This window comes from Spermophilus citellus (genome assembly GCF_964194105.1).
Source record: "Spermophilus citellus genome assembly, chromosome: 3".
In the NCBI taxonomy this organism is placed as follows: domain Eukaryota; kingdom Metazoa; phylum Chordata; class Mammalia; order Rodentia; family Sciuridae; genus Spermophilus; species Spermophilus citellus.
Window position 1 is genome coordinate 14,054,260 of NC_138184.1, and position 21,897 is coordinate 14,076,156.

The 21,897-nt window shown below is 49.1% G+C and overlaps 1 protein-coding gene across 1 annotated transcript in view; it reads right to left on the bottom strand.

Annotated features, from left to right (window-relative positions):
• Nucleotides 1-2,261: 2,261 nt before the first annotated feature.
• Nucleotides 2,262-21,897, bottom strand: part of NOTCH3 (notch receptor 3) — a 35,616-nt gene continuing 15,980 nt past the window's right edge. Inside the window, exons 19-33 of the mRNA XM_081285750.1 lie at nt 21,702-21,849; nt 21,117-21,301; nt 20,450-20,582; nt 20,110-20,367; nt 19,905-20,023; nt 18,977-19,542; nt 16,787-17,119; nt 14,885-15,039; nt 14,570-14,792; nt 13,329-13,413; nt 11,679-11,841; nt 10,326-10,630; nt 9,088-9,235; nt 5,057-5,154; nt 2,262-4,303 (exon numbers count right to left, since the gene is read on the bottom strand). Of these exons, the coding sequence (XP_081141876.1) occupies nt 3,248-4,303; nt 5,057-5,154; nt 9,088-9,235; nt 10,326-10,630; nt 11,679-11,841; nt 13,329-13,413; nt 14,570-14,792; nt 14,885-15,039; nt 16,787-17,119; nt 18,977-19,542; nt 19,905-20,023; nt 20,110-20,367; nt 20,450-20,582; nt 21,117-21,301; nt 21,702-21,849 (3,975 nt within the window). The 3' untranslated portion in view covers nt 2,262-3,247. The remainder of the gene's footprint in view (nt 4,304-5,056; nt 5,155-9,087; nt 9,236-10,325; nt 10,631-11,678; nt 11,842-13,328; nt 13,414-14,569; nt 14,793-14,884; nt 15,040-16,786; nt 17,120-18,976; nt 19,543-19,904; nt 20,024-20,109; nt 20,368-20,449; nt 20,583-21,116; nt 21,302-21,701; nt 21,850-21,897) is intronic.

Below are 21,897 nucleotides of genomic sequence, written 5' to 3' on the forward strand. Positions count from 1 at the left end.
TGGGGCTGGGGCTGGGGTGTAGCCAGTGGTCCAGCATATGTTTAGCAAATACCAGCTCCTGGGTTCCCTCCACTGCACTGCAAAAGAAAGAAATTAGCACACCCCATATCCCATTGCAGGGGTTGATTCTGCCTCTCAGTGAATAATTATCAATGTCTGGAGACAGCTCCCACAGCAAAGAATTATCTGGCCCCGAGTGTCAATATTGTTGAATTAAGAAACCCTACATTAAGGGCTGGGGTTGTGGCTCAGTGGTCAAATGCTCACCTAGCATGCACAAGGCACTGGGTTCGATCCTCAGCACCATATAAATGTAAAATAAAGATATTGAGTCCACCTAAAACTTAAGAATAAACATTTTAAAAAGAAAGAAAAAGACCCTACATTAGAGGATGGATACATGACCCAATTGAGGTCCATAGAAAAAATCAACCCCACTCTTCCTTGGACAGTGCAATATGGTCTATGACTTTGGCATTTATTTTGCTGTCATAGAGAGAGTGCTGGAGTTGTGGGGTATAAAAGAGAGACTGGAGCCTGGGATAAAACTGAGGAAGAGAAAAGCTGTAGGCATGAAAAGAAACTCAGCCTTGGTTGACATCATTTGAGCTGCTGGGTCAAACTTCACCAAAGCTGGCCCTTTTTCTTTATGTGACCTAGTAAACTTCTCTCTTGCTTAAACCAATTGATTCTTGTGTCACTTACATCCAAGAGCACTCCAAGTGACAGGGAGGATTTATGGACATCCTATTCCACTGACCCTCCGTGATGTGTCAGTCAGCTCTCCATCCCTATTACAAAATACCTCAGAAAATCAACTTGAAAGAGAAAAGGTTTACTTTGGCTCACGGTTTCAGTCCATGAGCAATTGGCTTCTTGGCTTTGGGGCCTGTGGTGAGGTGGCACATCACGGCACACAATGGAGCAAAGTTCTCACCTCATGGCAGTGAGGAAGTGAAAAGAAATACAGGAAAGGCCAGGGTCCCCATATCCTCCTCCAGGGCACGCCCATGACCTCACTTTTCCTCCACTAGGCCCACTCTTGAAGGTTCCACCACCTCCCAATAGTACCATGGAGTAGGGACTAAGCCTTCAACACCTGGACCTTTGGGGACATTCCGATCCAAACTATAGCACTTTCCTAGGGAGCCTTAAACACAACTTGTCTTGGAGCATAGTTTGTTGCAAGAAACAGAAACCCACTCAAGCTGGGCACAGTAGTGCATACCTATAATCCCAGTTGTGCCAAAGCAAAAATAAAAAGGGCTAGAGATGTAGCTCAGAGCGGGGGAAGGGAGAGGAAAAGAAGAAGAAAGAGAGGGAGGGAGGGAGGGAGGGAGGGGAGAAAGGAGGAGGAAGAAAAAAAAAGAAACCCACTGAAGCTGTATATGTAACAGAGTCTTTATTACATGTCCACAGGGATATCTTCAGAACTCCACAGCATGAAGTCAAGGTGAAAGTCATACAGAACCAGCATCTGGCACTTACAGAGCAATTAATATATACCTGCTGATTTCAGTGGAATGAACGAACGCTCAGTTAAGTGCAATCAATACTGTATCTGGATCTGAGACTCCCTCCAGCCTTAGGGAGCCAATTTAGCGCTCAACCGATTTTCCTGACACATTACCTTCATCATGGTGCTGTCTGGCTGCTCATCAGCAGCCATGGCACAAAGGCAGGGGATGTCACTCAGTGGTAGAGCACTTGCCTGGCATGCCTGAGGCCCTAGGTTCCATTCCCAGCACCATGGGGGACAGGAGTGTGAAATACCCACTGCCTCGAATCCAGTACTTCTTCATCTACCTAAGACCTTAAAATACCACCAACTGACAGTTTTACTTAGCATCTCCATTATAGAAAGTTCTTGAATAGGGGCTGGAGTTGTGGCTCAGCGGTAGAGCGCTCGCCTAGCACGTGCAAGGCGCTGGGTTCGATCCTCAGTACCGCATAAAAATAAAGAAAGAAAGGTATTGTGTCCAATTAAAATATTAAAAAAGAGACAAATATTTATATATATATTTCTTTGTTTTTAAAGAAATAAAGTTCTTGAACACGGAAATCTGATTGGCTCAACTTAATTCTGGCAACCACCCCTGATCCAATCAGTGGAGTCACCTGCTAAAAGAGAAAGCATGAAAGCATGAGTGGCCAAGGAAACCAAATAGGTTTAGCCCAAGATGGGAGCTCACCTTAGCCCTGGAAAGACAAGAGCCCAGCCACCACCACTCCCCACCTTACCTAGACACAGACCAATGACACTGAGTGTTAACTATTCCTTTATTAGGCGGTGAGGGAAGTGGGGCTGTACAATGCAGGGCTTGAATTCAGCTACAAAAGCCATATTACAAAAATAGCCTAAAAATACTTCTTATTCTGCCATGAGCCTGGGCCAGGGGAGTATCAGGAGAAGGTGCCACCCAGGCAGCTCCTCTCTCCTGCCTGCAGTCCCATGTTTATGGGAAGACAGGATAGAATGCACACATCTCCCCTGGCCCCTATTTTCCACCAGCTGCCCCCCATTCCCAAAGGGATATGGCCCAAACTCTGGGAGGGTGGGAGCCTGGAGGGGGGCTCAGGCCAGAAGGGCCCTTCCCCAGCAAGGCTACAGGACAAGTCTCATCTGGAATGCAGTGAAGTGAGGGAAGAGGGGTGGGGAGGAGGCTCCCAAGTCTCCCCTGACCCCTGGCCCCAGAGGGTGCGCCCAAGGGTGCCTACTTGGTACATACCAGGGTCGTGTACTCAGTACACGGGATCCCAGTCATGCCTGTGTACTCGGTACACAGAATCCAGCTTGGCCGAATGGGCCCACAGACTCAGCCCCACAGGGGCACTGGGGGATTCGCAGGGGGGAGGGAGTGTCTCCATATATATACTTTGTAAAAAATAATAATAATAATAAGTTTGTTTAAATGAATTTGTTTCTATACAAAATGTAAAAAAAAAAAAAAGGAAAAAATTATAATTCACTCATGTCAGAGTGTGAGAAAATGAGGAGGGAAGAGAAAACTGGGGGGCAGAGAGGGGGTAAGAGGAGGTCCCAGACTTGTTACAAGACTGAGCGGGTAGGAGGTCAGTCCCCACCCATTATAAATAAAGGAAAACTGAGGCCCTGGGCTGATGACCAGGGCAAGGCAGGACTGCAGGAGGCTGGTGGAGAGCAAGGAGAGAATGAATAAAACTGAAGTAGGGAGGAGTCAGGAGGGGATGCCCCCCAGCTCCCCAAGATCCAGGAACTGGGCGTGTTTCAGGCCAACACCTGCCTCTTAGGGGTGACTTCTGGTTGGGGCCCCAGCTGGGTCTGAGCCTGAGCAAGGGAGCTGGGGACAGTCAAGGGGTGTGGCTGGGCAGGCAGTGTCCCAGCAGCTGTGGCAGTGGTCCCCGTGGCAGTGGCAGGGCTGGGTGTGGAATCGGACCAGTCCGAGAGGGAGGGGGGAGAAGGGCTGGCCCAGTGCTCAGGGGACTCTGGGGATGGGGTCAGGTAGGGGTGTTCACTGGGGACACGCAGAAAGCGAGCCTTTGGGGGGCTGCTGTGGGCCCCTGCTGCTGGGTATTCCTCGCCATGTCCTGGGGCTGCCAGGTAGGGTGGGGGTCGCTCCTGGGGAGAGACGGGGGTCCCAGGGTTGAGCATTTGGGGTCCCGGTGCAAGGGGCAGCAGGAATGAGGGCCCAGGGGGGGCCGGTGGAGGCAGTCGGGCCCAGTCGAGGGGAACAGCCACAGGGTTCAGCAGACCCAGGCTGAGCACGCAGCCTCCAGGAGGCTGGCGCCCTAGGGGACCTGCCCGGCCTGTGCCACCGAGCTGTGCCAAGGACACTGCGGTAGCTGTGGCAGCTGCATAGGGACCCTCAAGGGGGAAGCCTCCAGGGGAAGCAGGAGGCCCACCAAAGGGCCGTGGGGAGTCCAACGAGTCCACCGGCGACAGCGTGACGGAGCTCTCAGCCAGGGGACCCGGGCAGGCCAGCGTCAGCTTCTTGCCCCTGCCCCGGGCCCCTTGCGGCCCCAGCCCTGCCTTCCCGGGGGGCCTCCTGCTCTTCTTGGCTCCAGATTGTGCTGCCTTGAGGCCTGGGAGGAAGGCCCCAGGCGGGCAGAGCAGGGGCCCTAAGCCATGGGGACCAGGGGGGCTGCGTGGCCCACTGGGCTGGTCCAGCAACCGCACGATGTCCTGGTGCAGTCGCTCCTGGGCCACATCCCGTGGCAGCCTGTCCAGGTGGTCTGTGATCTCCCGGTTCGCAAAGTGGTCCAGCAGCAGCTTGGCAGCCTCGAAGCTGCCTTCCCGGGCAGCCAGGAACAGCGGGGTCTCCTCCTGGGATGGGGGAGGGGCAGAACCCAGAGATCTCAAGGTCAAGGTCACTCTGGTCAACACCAGCAAGGTCTCCAGGCTCTGGGGAAGCCTGAGAACCAAGAGTTTGTGCACTGGAGCTTGTCCCCCCTGGACTGGAATCCCAGCTATGCAGAGGGAACCTGGGCAAGTTGTTTCCTTTGAACCCCATTCACCCAGCAGGTAACTCAGGTGAGACAGTCACCTGAGGCACAGAACTTAAAGGAGCACCAAAAATCTCAGTAATCAAAATAAATTATATTTTAATATAATTTTTAAAGGTTAAAGGAAAAAAATAATAAATAAAATATAGAAATTTTAAATAAGCATAGAATCCACCACCCCTCCAAACCCATCTTTCCCATTTATAAAAAGAGATCATATAAAATCCCCTTAGAAGGATTTTTAAGCAAAGATCCTAACAGTTACTTTTCACTGAGGTTCCACCAAGCACTTTGCAAACACACTAGCTCACTGAATCCTCAAGAGAAGTGATGAATGGGTATTGTTACTGCCCTACTTTACCCAGGTTAGGCAACTTGCCCAAGGTCACAGAGCAACTGTGACACACTTCTCTGATCCACTGTTGAAGCCTCTTGGCCCCAAATCCTACCCCTGAAAACTGGCTTCAGGCAGGATGAATGCCCCCACCAGCTTTATCCCACCCTGCTCTCTGCCACCTGTGGGGGGCTGTGCTGATGCTGCCCCCACTCCGGTGGGCTGAGAGCCTGGGCTCACCTTACTGTCCTGCATGTCCTTGTTGGCTCCATTTTTTAGAAGAGCCAAGGTGGCCTCCACGTTGTTCACAGCTGCAGCCCAGTGTAAAGCTGATTTCCCTGGAAGGGGAAAAGAAATCAGGGTCAAGGTAAGACTCATGCTCCAGGTCCTGAATCATACGTAGGCAGGAAGTGTCTAGAATATGGCCCGGCAGGGGGTAGGAGGGTGAGAGGCTGCTGCAAGTGCCTCGGTACCTGTATTTGGGTTCGAGTGTATGGAGAGCTTCATGACTCCTCTGACCCCAAGGGGTACACTGTGTGCACACACCCAATGGCTCTTCATATATGAGAGCTGCTGTGTGGACCTAACTCGGTGGAACCTAGAGCTGTGCTGTCCAATGAAGACACTACTCGTCACATGTGGACTTTCACATTTAAACTAATGAAAATTCAATAAAGTAGGTGCTGAGACCATTTAATGAGAAGAACTGTCTTTTCAACTATTGGTGCTCAAACAACTGGATCCTATCTATGCAAAGCTAAATCAAAATGAACCAGAGGTCTAAAAATAAGAGCTCACACTATAAAACCTCTAGAAGAAAACATGGGAGTAAATCTTCACAGCCTTAAGCAAAGGATTCTGAGACATGACACCAAACACAAAAGCAACAATGAACAACAATAGATAAATTGTATATTTTATTTATGATATACAATTTATCTTCTGTTGTACTTCCAAGGACACCATCAAGAACAACATCAAGAAAATTAAAGAAGCTGGGCATAGTGGTGCATGTCTATAATCCCAGCAACCGGAGAAGCTTAGTCAGGACAATCATAAGTTCTATGCCAGCCTTAGCAACTCAGCAAGACCCTAAGCAACTGAGCAAGACCCTGTCTCAAAATAGAAATTACAAGGGCTAAGGATGTCACTCAGTGGTAAAGCACACCTGGGTTCAATCCTCAGGTACCATAATAATAATTATAATAGCAGCCAGGCATGGTGGCACATGCCCATAATCCCAACAACTTGGGAGGATGATGCAGGAAGATTGCAAATTCATGCCAGCCTCAGCAACTTTGCAAGATTCAGTCTCAAAATATAAAATAAATAAAATAAAAAGGACTAGGGAAGTAGTTCATGGAGGGGTAAAGTGCCCCTGGGCTCAAACCTCAGTACCAAAAACATAAATAAATAAAAAGAAGCCAGGCATGGTGGCCCATGTCTATAATTCCCACCACTTGAGATTACAGACATGGGCTTTGGGAGGCTGAGTCAGGAGGATCAAAAGTTCTAAGTTAGCCTCAGTGTTTAGTGAGACCTTGTTTCAAAATGAAAAAATAAAAAAGGGCTGGGGGTGTGACTCAGTAGTAGAGTGCCCCTGGGCACCATATAATCCCTAGTACCACAGAAAAAGACAAACCCTGGAGCTCAGAGTGTAGCTCAGTGGTTGAGAGCTTATCTAACATGCTTGATGTTCAATCCCCAGCACTGGAAAAAAAAAAAAAAAAAAAAGGATCTCACTTAAAAAAGGGGAGGGGCAGGCAAAGGATCTCCATATACATTTCTCCAAAGAAGATATACAAATGGCGAATGAGCACATGAAAAGATGCTCAACATCATCAGCCACCAGAGGGCTATCCATTATACTCCCTAGGAGGCTATAATCAGAAAGACAGAAAAAGCTGGGCAAGTGGCACATGCCTGGAGTCCCAGTTACTCAGGAGGCTGAGGCAGGAGGATCGCTTGAGCCTAGGAGTTTGAGGTCAGCCTGAGCAACACAGCAAGACTGTGTTTCAAAAGAGAAAAAGAAGAAAGAGGGGTTTAAAAAAATACAAGCATTGTCACAGATGTGGAGACACGAGGACCCTCATACAACACTGGTAGAATTGCACAATGAGGCAACTGCTGTGAAAAAACAATTTGTTCCCATATGACCTAAAACTTCCACTCCTACATATGTACCCAGGAGAAAGGAAGACATACTATACACAAAAACTTGTACTTGAATGTTCACAGAAGCATGATTCATAATGGCCAAAAAGTACAAAACCCAAATGCCCATCAATGGATAAATGGGTAAGTGGTCCAACCATAATATGGAATATTATTCAGCTATAAAAACAAAGGCTGGAGAGCCTGGAGTTGTGGCTCAGTGGCATAGCACTCGCCTAGCATGTGGGAGGCCCTGGGTTCGATCCTCAGCACCACATAAAAATAAATAAATAAAATAAAGCTATTGTGTCCAACTACAACTAAAAAGATATTTAAAAAAAAAAAAAAAAAAAAACAAGGGCTAGGGATGTGGCTCAGGGGCAGAGAGCTTGCCAGGCGTGAATGAGGTCTTAGGCTCAATTCTCAGTACCACAAAATTAATTAAAAAGAAAAAAAGGGGCTGGAGTTGTGGCTCCATGGTAGAGCACTTGCCTGGCATGTGTGAGGCCCTGAGTTCGATCCTCAGCACCACATATAAATAAATAAATAAAATAAAAATGATCCATTGACAACTAAAAAATATTAAATAAAGAAAGGAAAGTGAAGCATTGACACATGCTATTAGGTGGATGAACCTTGAAAACATAAAGTAAGAAGCCAGACACGAAGGGCCACATGGCATATGATTCCATTGAGATGAAATGTCTAGAACAGGTGAATCCAGAGACAGAAAGTACACAATGGCTGCCTAGGGCTGCATAGAGACATGAGGGATTGGCAAATGTTGCTTAAGGGGTAAGAGTTTCTTTTTCAGGTGATGAAAATATTCCAAATATTCATTGTGGCAATAGTTGCACAACTCTGTGGTTATGCAAAAATACAATGATTTTTACAATCCCCAGTAGAGTAAAAAAAAAAAAAAAAAGATAAATAAAAATAAAATCTTTGAGTATATCATACTTTTTTTTTTTGCAGTTGCTAGGAATGGAGCCCTAGGCCTCCCACATGTTAGGCAGGCCCTCTACCACTGAGATAGGTCCCCAGCCCAAAGTTTATATTTTTAAAGGGTAAATTATACAGTACATGAATTATTACTCAAAAACTGAACGCTTGAATGTATGTGTGTGTGTGTATTTTAAAGCAAATAAAACAAAAAATTACAATATATATTATATATAAAACCAAAAAGTATTTTAAAAACTGGGCTGGGGCTGGGGCTCAGTGGTAGAACACTCGCCCAGCATGTGTGAGGCCCTGGGTTCAATCCTCAGCACCACATAAAGATAAATAAGTGAAGGTATTGTGTCCATTTATAACTAAAACTAAAATATTTTAATTTTTTTTAATTAAATGAATTAAAAGAACATTTAATTCTTCACTTGTTCTCGCTACATTTCAAGTAATCATTAGTCAACACACATGGCCAGTGGCTGCCATATTGGACAGTGCACACAGAGAACATTTCTTTCTACCACCTCAGAAAGTGCTATTGCCCGGTACTACTCTAGAGTTGTGGTTCCCCACCAAGCATAATTTTCTCCCTAGGAACATTTGGTTGTCACACATCGAAATGCCAATAGCAATTGGCATCTAAGGGGTCAAGTCCAGGGATGCTACTCAACACCCTGCAGTGCACAGGGCAGTCCCCCCCACAACCAATAACTATCCCACCCCAAACTGCATGACGCTGAGGTTGAGAACACCTACTCTAAAGGAAGTGTGGAAGTGTCTGAACGTATCTCCAGCTGTGTGAAGCCCTCTGGCCCTGCAGACAGATGGTTGAATCAGCACAGATTGGCCTGAGCCAGCAAGCAGGCTCTGGGGAGCCACCATCATTACAAATTTGTTCAATGTGCAACTTTGTTACAACTGTCCAGCAGGTAGAAGTAAAGTGAGTTTCCAACAAAGCAGCTGGAAGAGTCCTGGAGAAGCACACCCTTTTTTAAACCCCTAAGATGCCCTAAGGATCTTGCAAAAGTGTGTTAGGTCCTTGTGAGAACCAGGTTATGTGTGCATGAGCTTTAGTGACATGGCTGCAAATTCACATCAATAGTCAGGGCCCAGGGCACATCCTCCCAGCCGCACCCATGGCTTCCTCAGCCAGCCTGCCAGCCTACCTAGCTCATCCACAGCATTGACATCGGCGTGGCTGGCGATGAGTTCTTCCACCATGCCCTCCACGGCCAGGCGGGCCGCCAGGATCAGTGCGGTGGAGCCGTCCGCCATGCGGGCATCCAGGTCTGTGGAGCGGTTCCGGATGAGAATCTGGAAAAGAGAAGATGCCGCAAGCCATAGCAGGAATGGAGGGCTCAGGAGCACCCCTAAGCCTGCACCCCCCACTGAGGTCCCCAATCCCCATTCCTCTGGAACCAAGCTACAGATGCCCCTTGATTTATAGTGCAGTTATATCCTAATAAACCCATCAAATATTGAAAAGATACTAAACTGAAAACAAATGTAATACACCTATACTATCAAACATCAGGGCTAAGCTTAGCCCACCTCTGAAAGTACTCAGAACTCTTTCACAGCAGCCTCCAGATGGGCAACATCATCTAAAAAAAAAGCCTATCTCATTTTATTTACTTTTCCCCAGGTACTGGGGATTGAACCCAGGGGTGCTCTACCACTGAGCTACTTCTCCAGCCCTTTTTATTTTGAGAGGGGGGTCTCACTAAGTTGCCAAAGCTGGCCTTGAACTTGTGGTCTTCCTGCCTCGGCCTCTAGAGTCACTGGGATTACAGGCATGTGACACCACACCTCATTCACAAAACCTATTTAGTAATTGCGTTGGGCTGGGATGTAGCTCAGTGAAGAGTGATTTCCTAGAGTGGGCAAGGCCCTAGGTTGGATCCCCAGCACTGCAAAGAGAAAAAAAAAGAGCTGAATATCTCACGTGATTAATTGAATACAGTACTGACAGTGACAAATAGAACAGCTGTATAGATACACATCTGTAACATCCTGAAGTGGAAAAAAATTCTTAATTCAGACACAATCTGCCCTTGCCAGACACTGTATTCAGGTAGATTCCCACTTTATCATTTTTCTGTGATGCTGGGGTTGGAACCCAGGGCCTCTCTCATGCAGGGCAAGCATGTTACCACTGAGCTACAGCCTTATTCCCATTTTTTTTTTTTTTTGGAGATAGGGTCTGGTGAAGTTGCCTCAAACTTGTGATCCTCCTGCCTCGGCCTCCTGAGTAGCTGAAATAATAGGCATGAGCCATAGCACCCAGCTTCCATTTTCCAAATTAAAAAAAAAAACAAGCTCTGAAAGAACGAACCAAGCTCAAACCCATATCCAGCTGATGCCAACCCCATCTCTAATGTCCAAAGAGGTGGACCTGTCTCACCTGGAAGACACCCTGGGCGTCGGCAGTGACTGCTGTGTGCAAAGGGGTACGACCAGAGTGGTCCTGCGCATTAGTGTCTGCCCCAGCATCCAACAGCCGCTTGGCCGCGTCTGCCCGGGCATAGCGGGCAGCCAGGTGCAGAGCAGTCTCGCCTGTACGGTCAGTCCGAGCCCCAAGCTGGGCCCCTTGGCAGATCAGGTCTGAGATGATGCTGGCTGATGTGTCGTCGGCCTCATCCTCCTCAGTTGGCATTGGCTCCAGGGTCCCCCCGCAGAAGGAGGCCAGCATGAGCGGGGTGAAACCATCTGTAGGGACCAGAATATGTCACAAAGACACAGGTTTTTCCAGGAGATAATGCCAATGGCACTGTATTAGGAGCAAACAGGACACATTGGAGGACAAGAAAGTGGTAAATCCTGCCATCTGCACACCCACCCCCAGGATGAGGACTCATGGGCACATGATTGATCACAGAAGGGCTCCTAGGGAGTCGGGAATATAGGACAAGGGACAGAGGAGGTCCAGCAAGCACAAGATCAGGCAAATTCCAGAAGGGTTTCCAGTCTGATCCCACAGGAGGACTCTAAAGTTAGCTGTACCCCAGAGTTGTAATCTAGTTCAAGATAAAGGAGCCTTCCATACTCCTGCATCCACCAATTAAGAGCCACCCCCAAGGACAAAAAAATTCCCAGCCACTCCAGCCCCAGTAGCATGGGGGACTTCAAGAGAGCAACAGGTATAGGCCATTTGGAGTAAAAACAAAATAAAGCTGGAAAAGGAATACTCTGAAATGTGGCAAAGATTGATCCAAGAGGATCTGGACAACAAGATCTGCTACACCCTACATGAGCTTTTGCAGTTTTCCTTAAGAAATCATTTGCACCCCATTCTCCAGTCTCAAACCCTAGGAGAGGCCAATCTCCTTCCCTGGCTCAACAACAGGCAAATGGACCAGCAAATCTGCATATTCCAGCCCCCTGGCCACACCTATTGGCTCAAAGATGAGCATGTGACCACAGTCCATCCAATCAGAAGGCATTCTGAGACTTTTGTTGGAGAACTAGCAAAGAAAGGTTTTGTAAGGCAGGAGCTAAGGCATGGAGAGTGGAATACTGAGTCCAGGACCCAATGGGCCCACTACTTCTAGTTACATGGCAATAAATGTCTTGATTTACTTAAGTTACTCTGAGTTGGGCTTTTATTATGTACAAACCAAGAATCTCAATTCACATACACACACACACACACACACACACACACACACACAAGCCCAGACATTCCCCAGATCACAGACCAAGATGTAACCTCTCCAATGTAGGACAGGTGAAAGGCCTCCTCTGGGAGGTGGCTGACCTGGGCCACGCACGTTGACATCCATGCCATCAGCATCTGCATCTCCCTGGGGTGGTGTCAGTGCCATGGCTGGTGCCACACGGATGTCAGCAGCAACCAGGTGGTGTTGGGTCCACTGGCGACAATCCACAGGCTCCTCAGCCCCCATACCAGGCTCTTCTACCTGGAGGAACAGGGACCGGGTTCTCAGACCTCACCCTTTGGAGGTGAGGAGAGACACTACCAGGAATGGGGCTGGGCATTCCCACATTTAGTGATGGAGATGTATGCACACTGGAAAACCATTAATATCCTCTTCTCTTACAGACAAGGAAATAAGGATGCCCTGGAGCTCAGGGAGCTAATGAGAGGAAGAAATGCAATTTCAATCCAGGATGGAAGAAGGGAGAGGCTGGAAAGCCAAAGTGGGTATTACATACACAAAGAGGCATAGGGCGCAGCACCTGCCAGCACCCCAACACAAACACAATGAAAACGAAACTAAGAGACAATATTGACAATAGCAATGAGAACTAAATATTTAGAATTAAATTGAAAAAGAGAAGCACAAAACTTATACTCTGGAAACTACAAACCCTAGGTAAAAAAAAAAAAAAAAAACATAAGAGGATCATCATTAACCCTTCAAGAATTGAAATTTATCTGGGGAAGGAGTAAATGGGTGGTGACTGTCCACAAACCAGAAAGAGATTCCTCACCAGGAACCAACCCTGATAGCCTCCAAAACTGTGAGAAAGTAAATTTCTGTTATTGAAGCCACCAGTCTATGATATAATGTTATGGCAGGCTGCTATGGTCTGGATATGGTTTAAGTTATCCAAAGGCTCATGTGCTGGAAGCTTGGTCCTCGATGCAGTGATATTTAGTGGTGGTGGAACCTTTAAAAGGTGGAGTCTCAGAGGAGATAACTGCATTACCGGGAGCTCTGCCCTTGAAAGGGATTAATGTAGTTTCTCAAGGGACCCAGTCAGTTCCTTTGAATGGGAACTGAGTTATAAAAAGAGTCAGTTTTGCCCTTGAATTTCTCTCTGGCTTCCTGTCTCACCACATGATCTTTCCTGCATGAACTCCTGATACCATAATGCCATCTACCATGAGATTCTCATTAGAGACCAAACCCAGAGAGTGGCCCAAATCTTTGACTTTTAGCTTCCAAAACTGTGAGCCAAATAAACCTCTTTTTTTTTTTTTTAATACATTATCCAGCTCTGGACTGAATAGAAAATGGACAAGGACACAGTCTGAGCTAATATAAAGCCCATGAGAAGGCTCCAGGAGATGAAATAAAGCTCAGGACCAGGTGGATACACATTCACGTTGGGGATGCTGGACAAGGTTAGAACCAACAGACAGAAACAGACTTGCTTTTTTGAGATGACCCCACGATGGCCTGGGAGCAGGAACCTGGTTGAGGAGGGGCAGGATGGAGGAATGCTTCCTTCTACCTAGAGAACCTTGTGGGCCCCATGACCAATCTCTTCTTCCTCCAAGAGCACAGAGCCACACCAAGGAGAAAATGAGGTCACAAAACTACGGCTATTCTCTGGAGCTGAGGAGGGAGGGAGAGCAGAGACTCCCCTGTGCTCTCCCACTAATGATTGGGATCCCCATCCCAGACCCAGGGGCAAGGGGCAGGGAAAGGGACAGCACCTTCAGTCGCTTGGCTTCTGGGCACTCTGTGTCCATCCAGTCTGTGGCCACCTCCCCCATCAGACTCTCACTCTTGGCCATGTTCCTGTAGGACCAATGGGAAGAAGAGAATGTAAGAAAGAACACTGGAGGCATCTGGCCTGAGAGGAGGATTTGGAGAATGGTCAGAGCAGATGTCATAGAAGCAAGGTCAGGGGTCTGGAGTTGGGATTGGGGTACTAAGTCAATAGGTGAAGGGGGAGGGCCAAGATACAGATTTCAATGAGGGAGGGAAGGAGGCAGGGAAAGTCAAGGTTGCAAGGGGTATAGTCAGGGATCATGCTGGCTGGCAGCCAGAGTTATAAATAGGAATCAGGGAAGAGATAGGAGTGGGGTCAGGGGTCAGAGCAGTAGGTTAGGGGATAGATGAGGGCCACAGGCATACCACAGGGGTTACAGAAGATGGTGTCAGAGGTCATGGAGATGGAGTTACCCTCATATGGAGTCGGGTAGGCAGCCAGGATTGAAAAGGTTGTGGTGAAGGGTCAGGAGTCATGGAGTCACAGGAAATGTTACACTCAGAATGGGGTCTGGGGTCTTGAGAGAGAGATCAAGTTACAGGTGAGGTCCAAGGTTAAGATTGAAATTAAGGATCATGAGAGGGGCTGGGGATGTGGCTTAAGCGGTAGCGCGCTCGCCTGGCATGCGTGCGGCCCGGGTTCGGGCACCACATACAAAGATATTGTGTCCACCGAGAACTAAAAAATAAATATTAAAAAATTCTCTCTCTCACTCTTTCTTTAAAAAAAAAAAAGGATCATGAGAAATGAACATGAGTTGGGTGGAAAGGGGATCAGAGGTGAGGTCAAAGGTCAGGGTAGGTTGGAGCAAGGGTTGGTTGTGGGAATCATAGAGAATAAGGATGGGGAGTCGGGGAGAGGCTGGGATGCAGACAAGGGTCATAGAGTCAGGCAGTCACATAGGAATGAATCAGGGGGAATTTTGAGAAACTGGTTTAGGGTGTTGTCCAGGAAGGATATGAATCAGGGAAATGATGATATAGGAATTAAAATCAGAGGTCAGGAATCTGGGGTGATCCCCAAGAATCATGGACGTCAGCAGTCAAGAGACTGAACACGGGAGTACCAGACGGAGTCTAAGGTAAGGTGAAGATGGGGTCAGAGGTCAGAGTCAGACCGAGGTGGAGTGCAGGGCTCACAGAGTCCCCACAGGCAGAGGCAAGGAGAAGACAGGGTCCTTACTTCATGCCCAGTGCATCTTGTCCCACAGGCTCACGCCGCCCCTTGTGGCCAGCTGCTACATCCTTATGTAGTGCAAAGCCCTCGGGGAACCAGAGGGTGCTGTGCTCACGCTTGCGCCGGGCTACCATGACGCCCAGGACGAGAATGACCAGCAGGAAGACAGCGCCCGCAGCCAGCAGTGGCAGCAGCGGGACACTTGGCTCAGGAAGCTCCATCGGCTCCCCTGCAAGAAAGAACCAGGAGAAGCCAGTGCCACCACGCCCTGGGGCTGCAGCCACCCTCCAGGGCCTCATGGCTCTCCCTGCCTAGCCTCACCTCGCACATCCCGCAGTGGGTACGGGAAGTCCAGACGCTCCACAGCTGACAAGGCCCCCAGGTAGTCAGCTGCACTCTGGGCATCAGGGAAGCAGTGGTCATTCTCAGGCGACTGCAGGCAGAGCCGATTGTCAATCTCCAGCATCACTACAGAGCTGTGGGGCCAGAGCCAAGGGATCCAAGGGCTCAGAGGTTGTCTAATGCATCTCAGACACCAAGCCCCATCCTCCTTCCCCACACCAGCCTTACAAGAGTCATCTCCACCTGCCTTCCAACCCCACTGCATCCCGAAAACAAGTCTTGCTATATCCACCGGTGTTCTCAGAGCCAAGAGTCCAATAGACAATGTTTTTATGTCAATATCACAGTAACTTCCTCACCCACCCTAGTGGTGAGGTGAGGTTCTGAGCATAGGTTCTGCTTTTTATTTGCAGTATTGGGGACTGAATCAGGGTCTAAGATGTGCTAGGCAAGCGCTCCGTCACTGAGCTCAGCTCCAGTGCTTCTCCTTCTCTTTCTGAAGCCAATTTCTCTCACCCAATCCGTAGGTCTGTATCCCCGTTCACAGCTCTGTTTCCTTCTCTCCCTACTTCACTGATCCCTTCCCAGTTTCGATGATTCTCAACATCCTACTGTCTTTCTTATTTCTATCTTCTGCCTCCTGGGGGTCTCCCCGCCACACCTCCAGTCCCTTCAGACTCTACAAGCCCAGAGTAGTCCCTGTTTTTCACCACATGTCCTATCACTCAGTCATTTCAGCAGAGGAAAGGCACATCAGACCCCTCCTCCATTTCCTCTGCTTCCAGCTGCATCCAATCAGAGCCTGCCCCTATCCCCATCCTGATACCTCTTTTCTGTGTCTGGGACCCATCTTTCTCAAGCTCCTTTACCATACTTATCAAACACCATGTCCCTTTCTGTTCCCTCTACCAGGTCACCAACAGGATACTTTTACATTTTTCTACATTTCTCATTTCTTAAAAAAAAAAAAAAAAAAAAAAAAAAAAAAGCCTACACATGGCCCTTAAACACTCTGCTAAACCACCTGTATCTCCAGAAGTAAGTAGCACTACACCCAAGGTGTAAGTCTGCAACCTCCCCTTAAGGGACACTTGCTCATATCTGGAGGTGTTTTTTCATTGTCACAGCTAGGGGGCAGTGTTACTGTCATCTAAGGAGTAAAAGCCAGGGATGCTTTAAGTATCTAAGTATCCTACCATGCACAGAACAGACCTCCACAGCAAAGAATGATCTGGCAGTAAATGTCAATGAAGAAGAGGTTGAAAAGCCTGTGGGAGCCAGGTATGGCAGTGCACACCTGTTATCCCAGCTACTCAGGAGGCTGAGGCAGAAGGATCACAAGGGTCTGGACAACTTAGCCAGACCCTGTCTCAAAATAAAATAAAAAGGGTTGGGGATGTAGCTCAGTGGTGGAGTGCTTGCCTAGCATGCAAAGCTCTTGATTCAATCCTCAGTATCTAAAGAATAAAATAAAAAAGGAAGGAAGGAAGGAAGGAAGGAAGGAAGAAAGGAAGAAAAAAAGAAAAGCCTCGGGGAGAAACACTGCTAAGGAGGACTCTCAGATGCTCAGGAAGAGAACACACAAGATCCAGGTCACCAGTGCCCCTCCCCAGCCGGGCTCTGAGCCTCCCTCGTGTTTCAGAATTCAGATTGGGGGATTAGGAGGGACTTTGGAATATTTGCATGTATATATTTGCATACACATATGCAAATATATAATTTAAGGGATGAAGCCCAAGCCAAAACACAAAAGTCATTTATGTTTCACTATGTACTTTATACACACCGCCTGAAAGTAATTTAAACAATATTTTTGTGCCTAAGGTTTTGTTTGTGGTGCTGGGAATTGAACCCACAGCTGCTCCAGGTGGAGTCACTCACCCGATCACCTCAGGAGCCAGCTCCCGCCTGGTCCGTAATTCTGAACCAGGACTTGGTCGGTGGTAAGGGAAGACCATGGCCTGGCCACGCGCGTCCAGGCGGAAGCGCAGAGAAGTGCGCAGGATGGCGCTCAGCCGCTGCAGGAAGTCTGCGCTGGAGCGCAACAGCTCTTCCGGAGGCAGCAGCACCGTGAGGACCAGCACGCCGCGGGCCAGCAGCGCTGGCACCTCGCTGGCACAATCCAGCCCGTCCCAGCCACATTCTTCAGTGTTGCAGCCCTGGTCACAGCGGCCATCCGCAAAGTGGTCAGCACAGTACTTCTCATACACTGGGCTAGGAGCAGAGAGGAACGGGGGTCAGGGGACCTCTAAGCCCCCAAATGCACACACAGCATATAGAGCAACAGGCTCTAGAGAGTGCTTGCACAGAGGACTGGAATGTACCAGCACATGTGAGGCCACTGGTTGGATAACCATAGGTTGAATATTCCTCATCTGAAATGCTTGGATCAGAAGTGTTTCAGAACTCACATTTTTTGGGGGGTTTTGGAATATTTGCATATATATTAGCATATAAGTGTGATATATCATATATATGTTTGTGTGTGTGTGTATATATATATATATATATATATATATATATATATATATATCACAATGATATACATGATATATCACATGTGTACATATTACATACATACATGTATAATATTTTAAGGATTATATATATGATATTTTAGGGATGGAGCTCAACCCAAACACAAAATTCATTTATTTTTCACATGAACTTTATACACATAGCCTGATAGTAATTTAAACAATACTTTTGGTGAGCCTGAGGTTTTGTTTGTGGTGCTGGGAACTGAACCCAGAACCTCATGTATGCTAGGCAAGCCCTCTGCTGCTGAGACACATCCCCAACTGGGCGTGAGTTCGACTGCAACCCATCACATGAGGTCAGGTGTGGAATTTTCCACTGTGGTATAATGTCTGTGCTCAACAAGCTTTCAATTTTGGGAGCATTTTGGTATTCAGATTTTTTTGATTAGTGATGCCCAACCTGTATTAATATAATCAGTAACTATTAATTGACCACCTGCTATATCCGGGTGCTGCCACAGACATCAAGGATATGACTCAGCCCCAAATCTTTGCCAAGGAGGAGCTGGCACTCCAGCAGGTGGAGACATGGCAAATAAGATGGATGAGCAGAAAATACAGCATCCCAATACATGTCAATAAAAAATAAATAGACATAGGGCTGGGGATGTGGCTCAAGCGGTAGCGCGCTCGCCTGGCATGCGTGCGGCCCAGGTTCGATCCTCAGCACCACATACCAACAAAGATGTTGTGTCCGCCGAGAACTAAAAAATAAATATTAAAAATTCTCTCTCTCTCTCTCTCTCTCTCTCTCTCTCTCTCTCTCTCCTCTCTCACTCTTTAAAAAAATAAAATAAATAGACATAAACAAATATAAACACACACAGTGCTAGATGGATTTAAATGCTAAGGAGAAAAATAAAGCAAGGGACATCCTGGGAGGTAACCAGGGAGAAGCTCTCAGAGAAAGTGACACCATTTGAACAAAGGCATGAAGGAGATGGTCAAGAGCCACGTGGCTTCTCCGGGGAAGAGCAGTTCAGGCAGTTGGAAACACCCAGTGCAAAGGTCCTAAGGTGGGACCAAGCCATCGGTTTCTGAGGAACAACTAACAGAATGATGTCGAGGAGGATTGAGAAAGATGAGGAGAGAGAGGTAGGGAAGCAATGGACAAGCAGTTGGGCACAAGAGGAACTCAAAGAATTCACAGATAGAAAGCCAGACAAACAGGGAATGAGGATGGACAGGTGGAGTGTATAGGCAAGAGAAAAGCAGACCCGAGGGCACGTGGATGAAAAGAAATGGGCAGCTATGGGTCACACTGAGGGAGACAGGGCAAATGGATGGCGGGACCCTCAGACAAGAGATCACACATGGATGTGCAGATGGCATGAGCAGCAAAACAGACCCCGAAAATGAAGAAACAGCCCAACAGAGCGTCCAAGAATGAACTGATGAGCAGAGTGAGGCAAATGGGCAAGAGACAGGGCTATGGAGGGTCAGATGTGGCGCATTAGCAGACAGAAAGGGGCAAACAGTTGACTAAAGGGACAAAGGAGGAGCCCACGCACCAACGAATGGATGGACTCACTTGCAGGTTCGCTCCCGGCCACCAGTGTGGCAATCGAAGTTGTCATAGAGGCAGGCGGGTGAGCTGCAAGCAGGGTCACAGCGGCTGTTGTTAAAGAGACGCCAGCACTGCAGCGCCTCGCACTGTCGCCAGGGGTCTCCGACGCTCAAGGAGCAGTCTCCACCATCCCAGCCGCAGCCCGGGCTGTTGCACTCGCGGTCGCAGCGCTTATCCCCGCGCTTGGCCTGGCAGGCGGCTCGCGGGCAACGCGGCTCCTCCGAGATCTCGGGCGCGGCGGCGGGAGTCTCACAGCGCGGGCCATCCCAGCCCGGAACACACAGGCAGCGGAAGAAGGGAGCAAGCGGCGCAGCACGGCAGGAGCCCCCGTGGAGACAGGGCAGAGCTGCGCAGGTGGCATTGGCAGCCCCCTGAGAAGACCCTCGGGAGCCCCGGCAGGAGGGCCCCGACAGCCCTGGGGGACAGGCGCAGCGAGGCCCGCGAGCTGTCTGCTGGCATGGGACACCCACGGGGCACTGCAGCTCCCGGCAGGAGCGTGCCACTTGTTCACAACGCGGACCCCAGAAGGGCTGTAGGCGGGATGGGGGCGGGGAGAGGAAAAAAAAGTATGAAAGGAGGAGGGAAGGAAAGGAAAAATGAGAAATGGAAAGAAAGAGAAAAGGAAAGAGAGTCAAGAAAAGGAAGGGTCGAGGGTCAAGATGGAGGAGGTTGAGACCCCAACCTCTCCAAGTCCTGCCCAAACTCTTCACATATAAACCACGCCTTCTTCAGAAGGCCACACCTCCAAACCCCAACCTCGAGACCCTACACTCCCAACTTCTAGGTAATTTCAGCATTTCCATCCACTTTCCCCCTAAAGCCACACCCTTTCCTGAGGCCACACCCCTTCCTTCCCCAGGAGTCACCACCCATGTCACTCACACAGACCTACCTGGACACAGTGGCAGGTGAAGGTCAGCCCACCCCCAGGGCCTGGGCTGGGACGACACTGGCCTCCATGCTGGCATGGCTGAGACTCACAGGGGGACAGGACAGTCTGACAGCGGGGACCTGAAAAAGCAGGGACACCTGAATCAACCACAATGAAGAAATACCAGGAACAAAGGTCCCAGGCCGTCCCCACCTCTCATGCTTACCTGTGAAGCCAGCATGGCAAAGGCAGCGGAAGTGCCCACCTGGGTCTTGCAGGCAGTCCCGGGTGTGGGCTGCATGGCAGGCACCGGGACGACACTCATTAATGTCTGCCTCACAGTGCAGGCCAGTGTATCCTGGGGGGCAGTTGCAGCGGAAGCCACCCACCAAATCTACACAAGTGCCATTGTTTAGGCACCGAGGGCCTGAGTCAAGGGGTGGGCCAGGGCCACAGTCATCCTCATTAATCTCACAGAGCACACCTGGAGACGAGAGGCAAGTGATCAGGGGGTGGGATAGAGACTTGGCCTCCTATCCTATCCTCCAACCCTGGCCCTGGCATACCCAGTGTCCCAGGGGGACAGGAGCAGAGATATCGGTCCACAAGGTCAATGCAGGAGCCCCCATGCTGACATGGCTGGGAGGCACATTCATCTACATCGTCCTCACAGTTGTCACCAGAATAGCCAGCTGGACACTGTGTTAGGGCAAGAGAGGGATCCTTTCAGTCTGAGAACCACACACATGCCTAGACATACCTGTGAAGACACGCAGAATCCCAGCACAAAAGGACACCCACAGACACCCAACAGAGGGAGACATGCCCAGTGTGCAGGATACACACATGCAGATACAAGGAAACACAACCAGTGCAGAGGGACACACACATGCAAACACACAGGAAAGACACCCAGATGCCTTTCAGGTACCACAACCAGACACACACTCTGGTTCATTCATTCATTCACAAGGAGACGCCATGCACACAGACACATACAGATGTGCCCAGGAAACAACTGAAGTCAGAAGCAAATCCAAACAAACACCCCAAGATCTACCTACAGTGACACCCACAAAGATATACCCAGTCACAAAAGCAAAAACACAGACATGCCTAGAGAGTGACATACCCATACCAGGTCATAGACACATAGAAATATGTGCCCACGCACACCCAGACATGCCCAGACATGACTAGTTTCCCTTCCCTCTCTCTGGGTGACATCCTTACTTCACACATGTAGCCTCCCACGTAGCCACGGCAGGTGCCTCCATGCTGGCAGGGCTGGGCCAAGCAGGGGTCCACTTCATGCTCACAGTAGCTGCCAGTGCGTCCCTCTGGGCACACGCAGTAATGGGAGCTGTCCTGGTCCACGCACTGCCCACCTGCCTGACACAGCTGCTCCAACAGCACCCCTGGGAAGAGGAGAGTGGCATCAGACACAGAGGCAGCTACATTCCTCCTCTTTCTGCCTACATCATACACACCACCCAACATCCCTGCTGGCATCAGTCCCTAGCATCTCACCCACATTCCATAGGGTTGTCACACATCCTCTCAGCTGGTATGTCTCAATCACTGACATACACATGATTTTAATGCTCATACCGGCTCAGTCACACATACTATCCCAGCTGTCTCATGGTGACAGACACACATACCATCCCGGTCGCTGTCACACAATCACACACCCACACACATCCGGTCACACACTGCATCACGGTGGCCCTTGTTTGGCTCACACCAGCAGAAGATAGGTTCATATACACACTCCCCTTGACGCACACGCCAACCAGGCCATGAGCTCCCCCTTACCAATCTGGGCTGCAGCCTCTCTGCAGGGTAGGCTTCGGATGTCACAGAGTCGTCCGCTCCATCCAGGGGGACAAAGGCAATAGGCACCATTCTGAACACAGCGACCCCCGTTCTGACAGGGCTCGTGGCTGCACCAGTCCACCAGGGTCTAGAAATGACCCTCAAAATCAGTACTGGGCTTTGCTCCCAGAAGGAG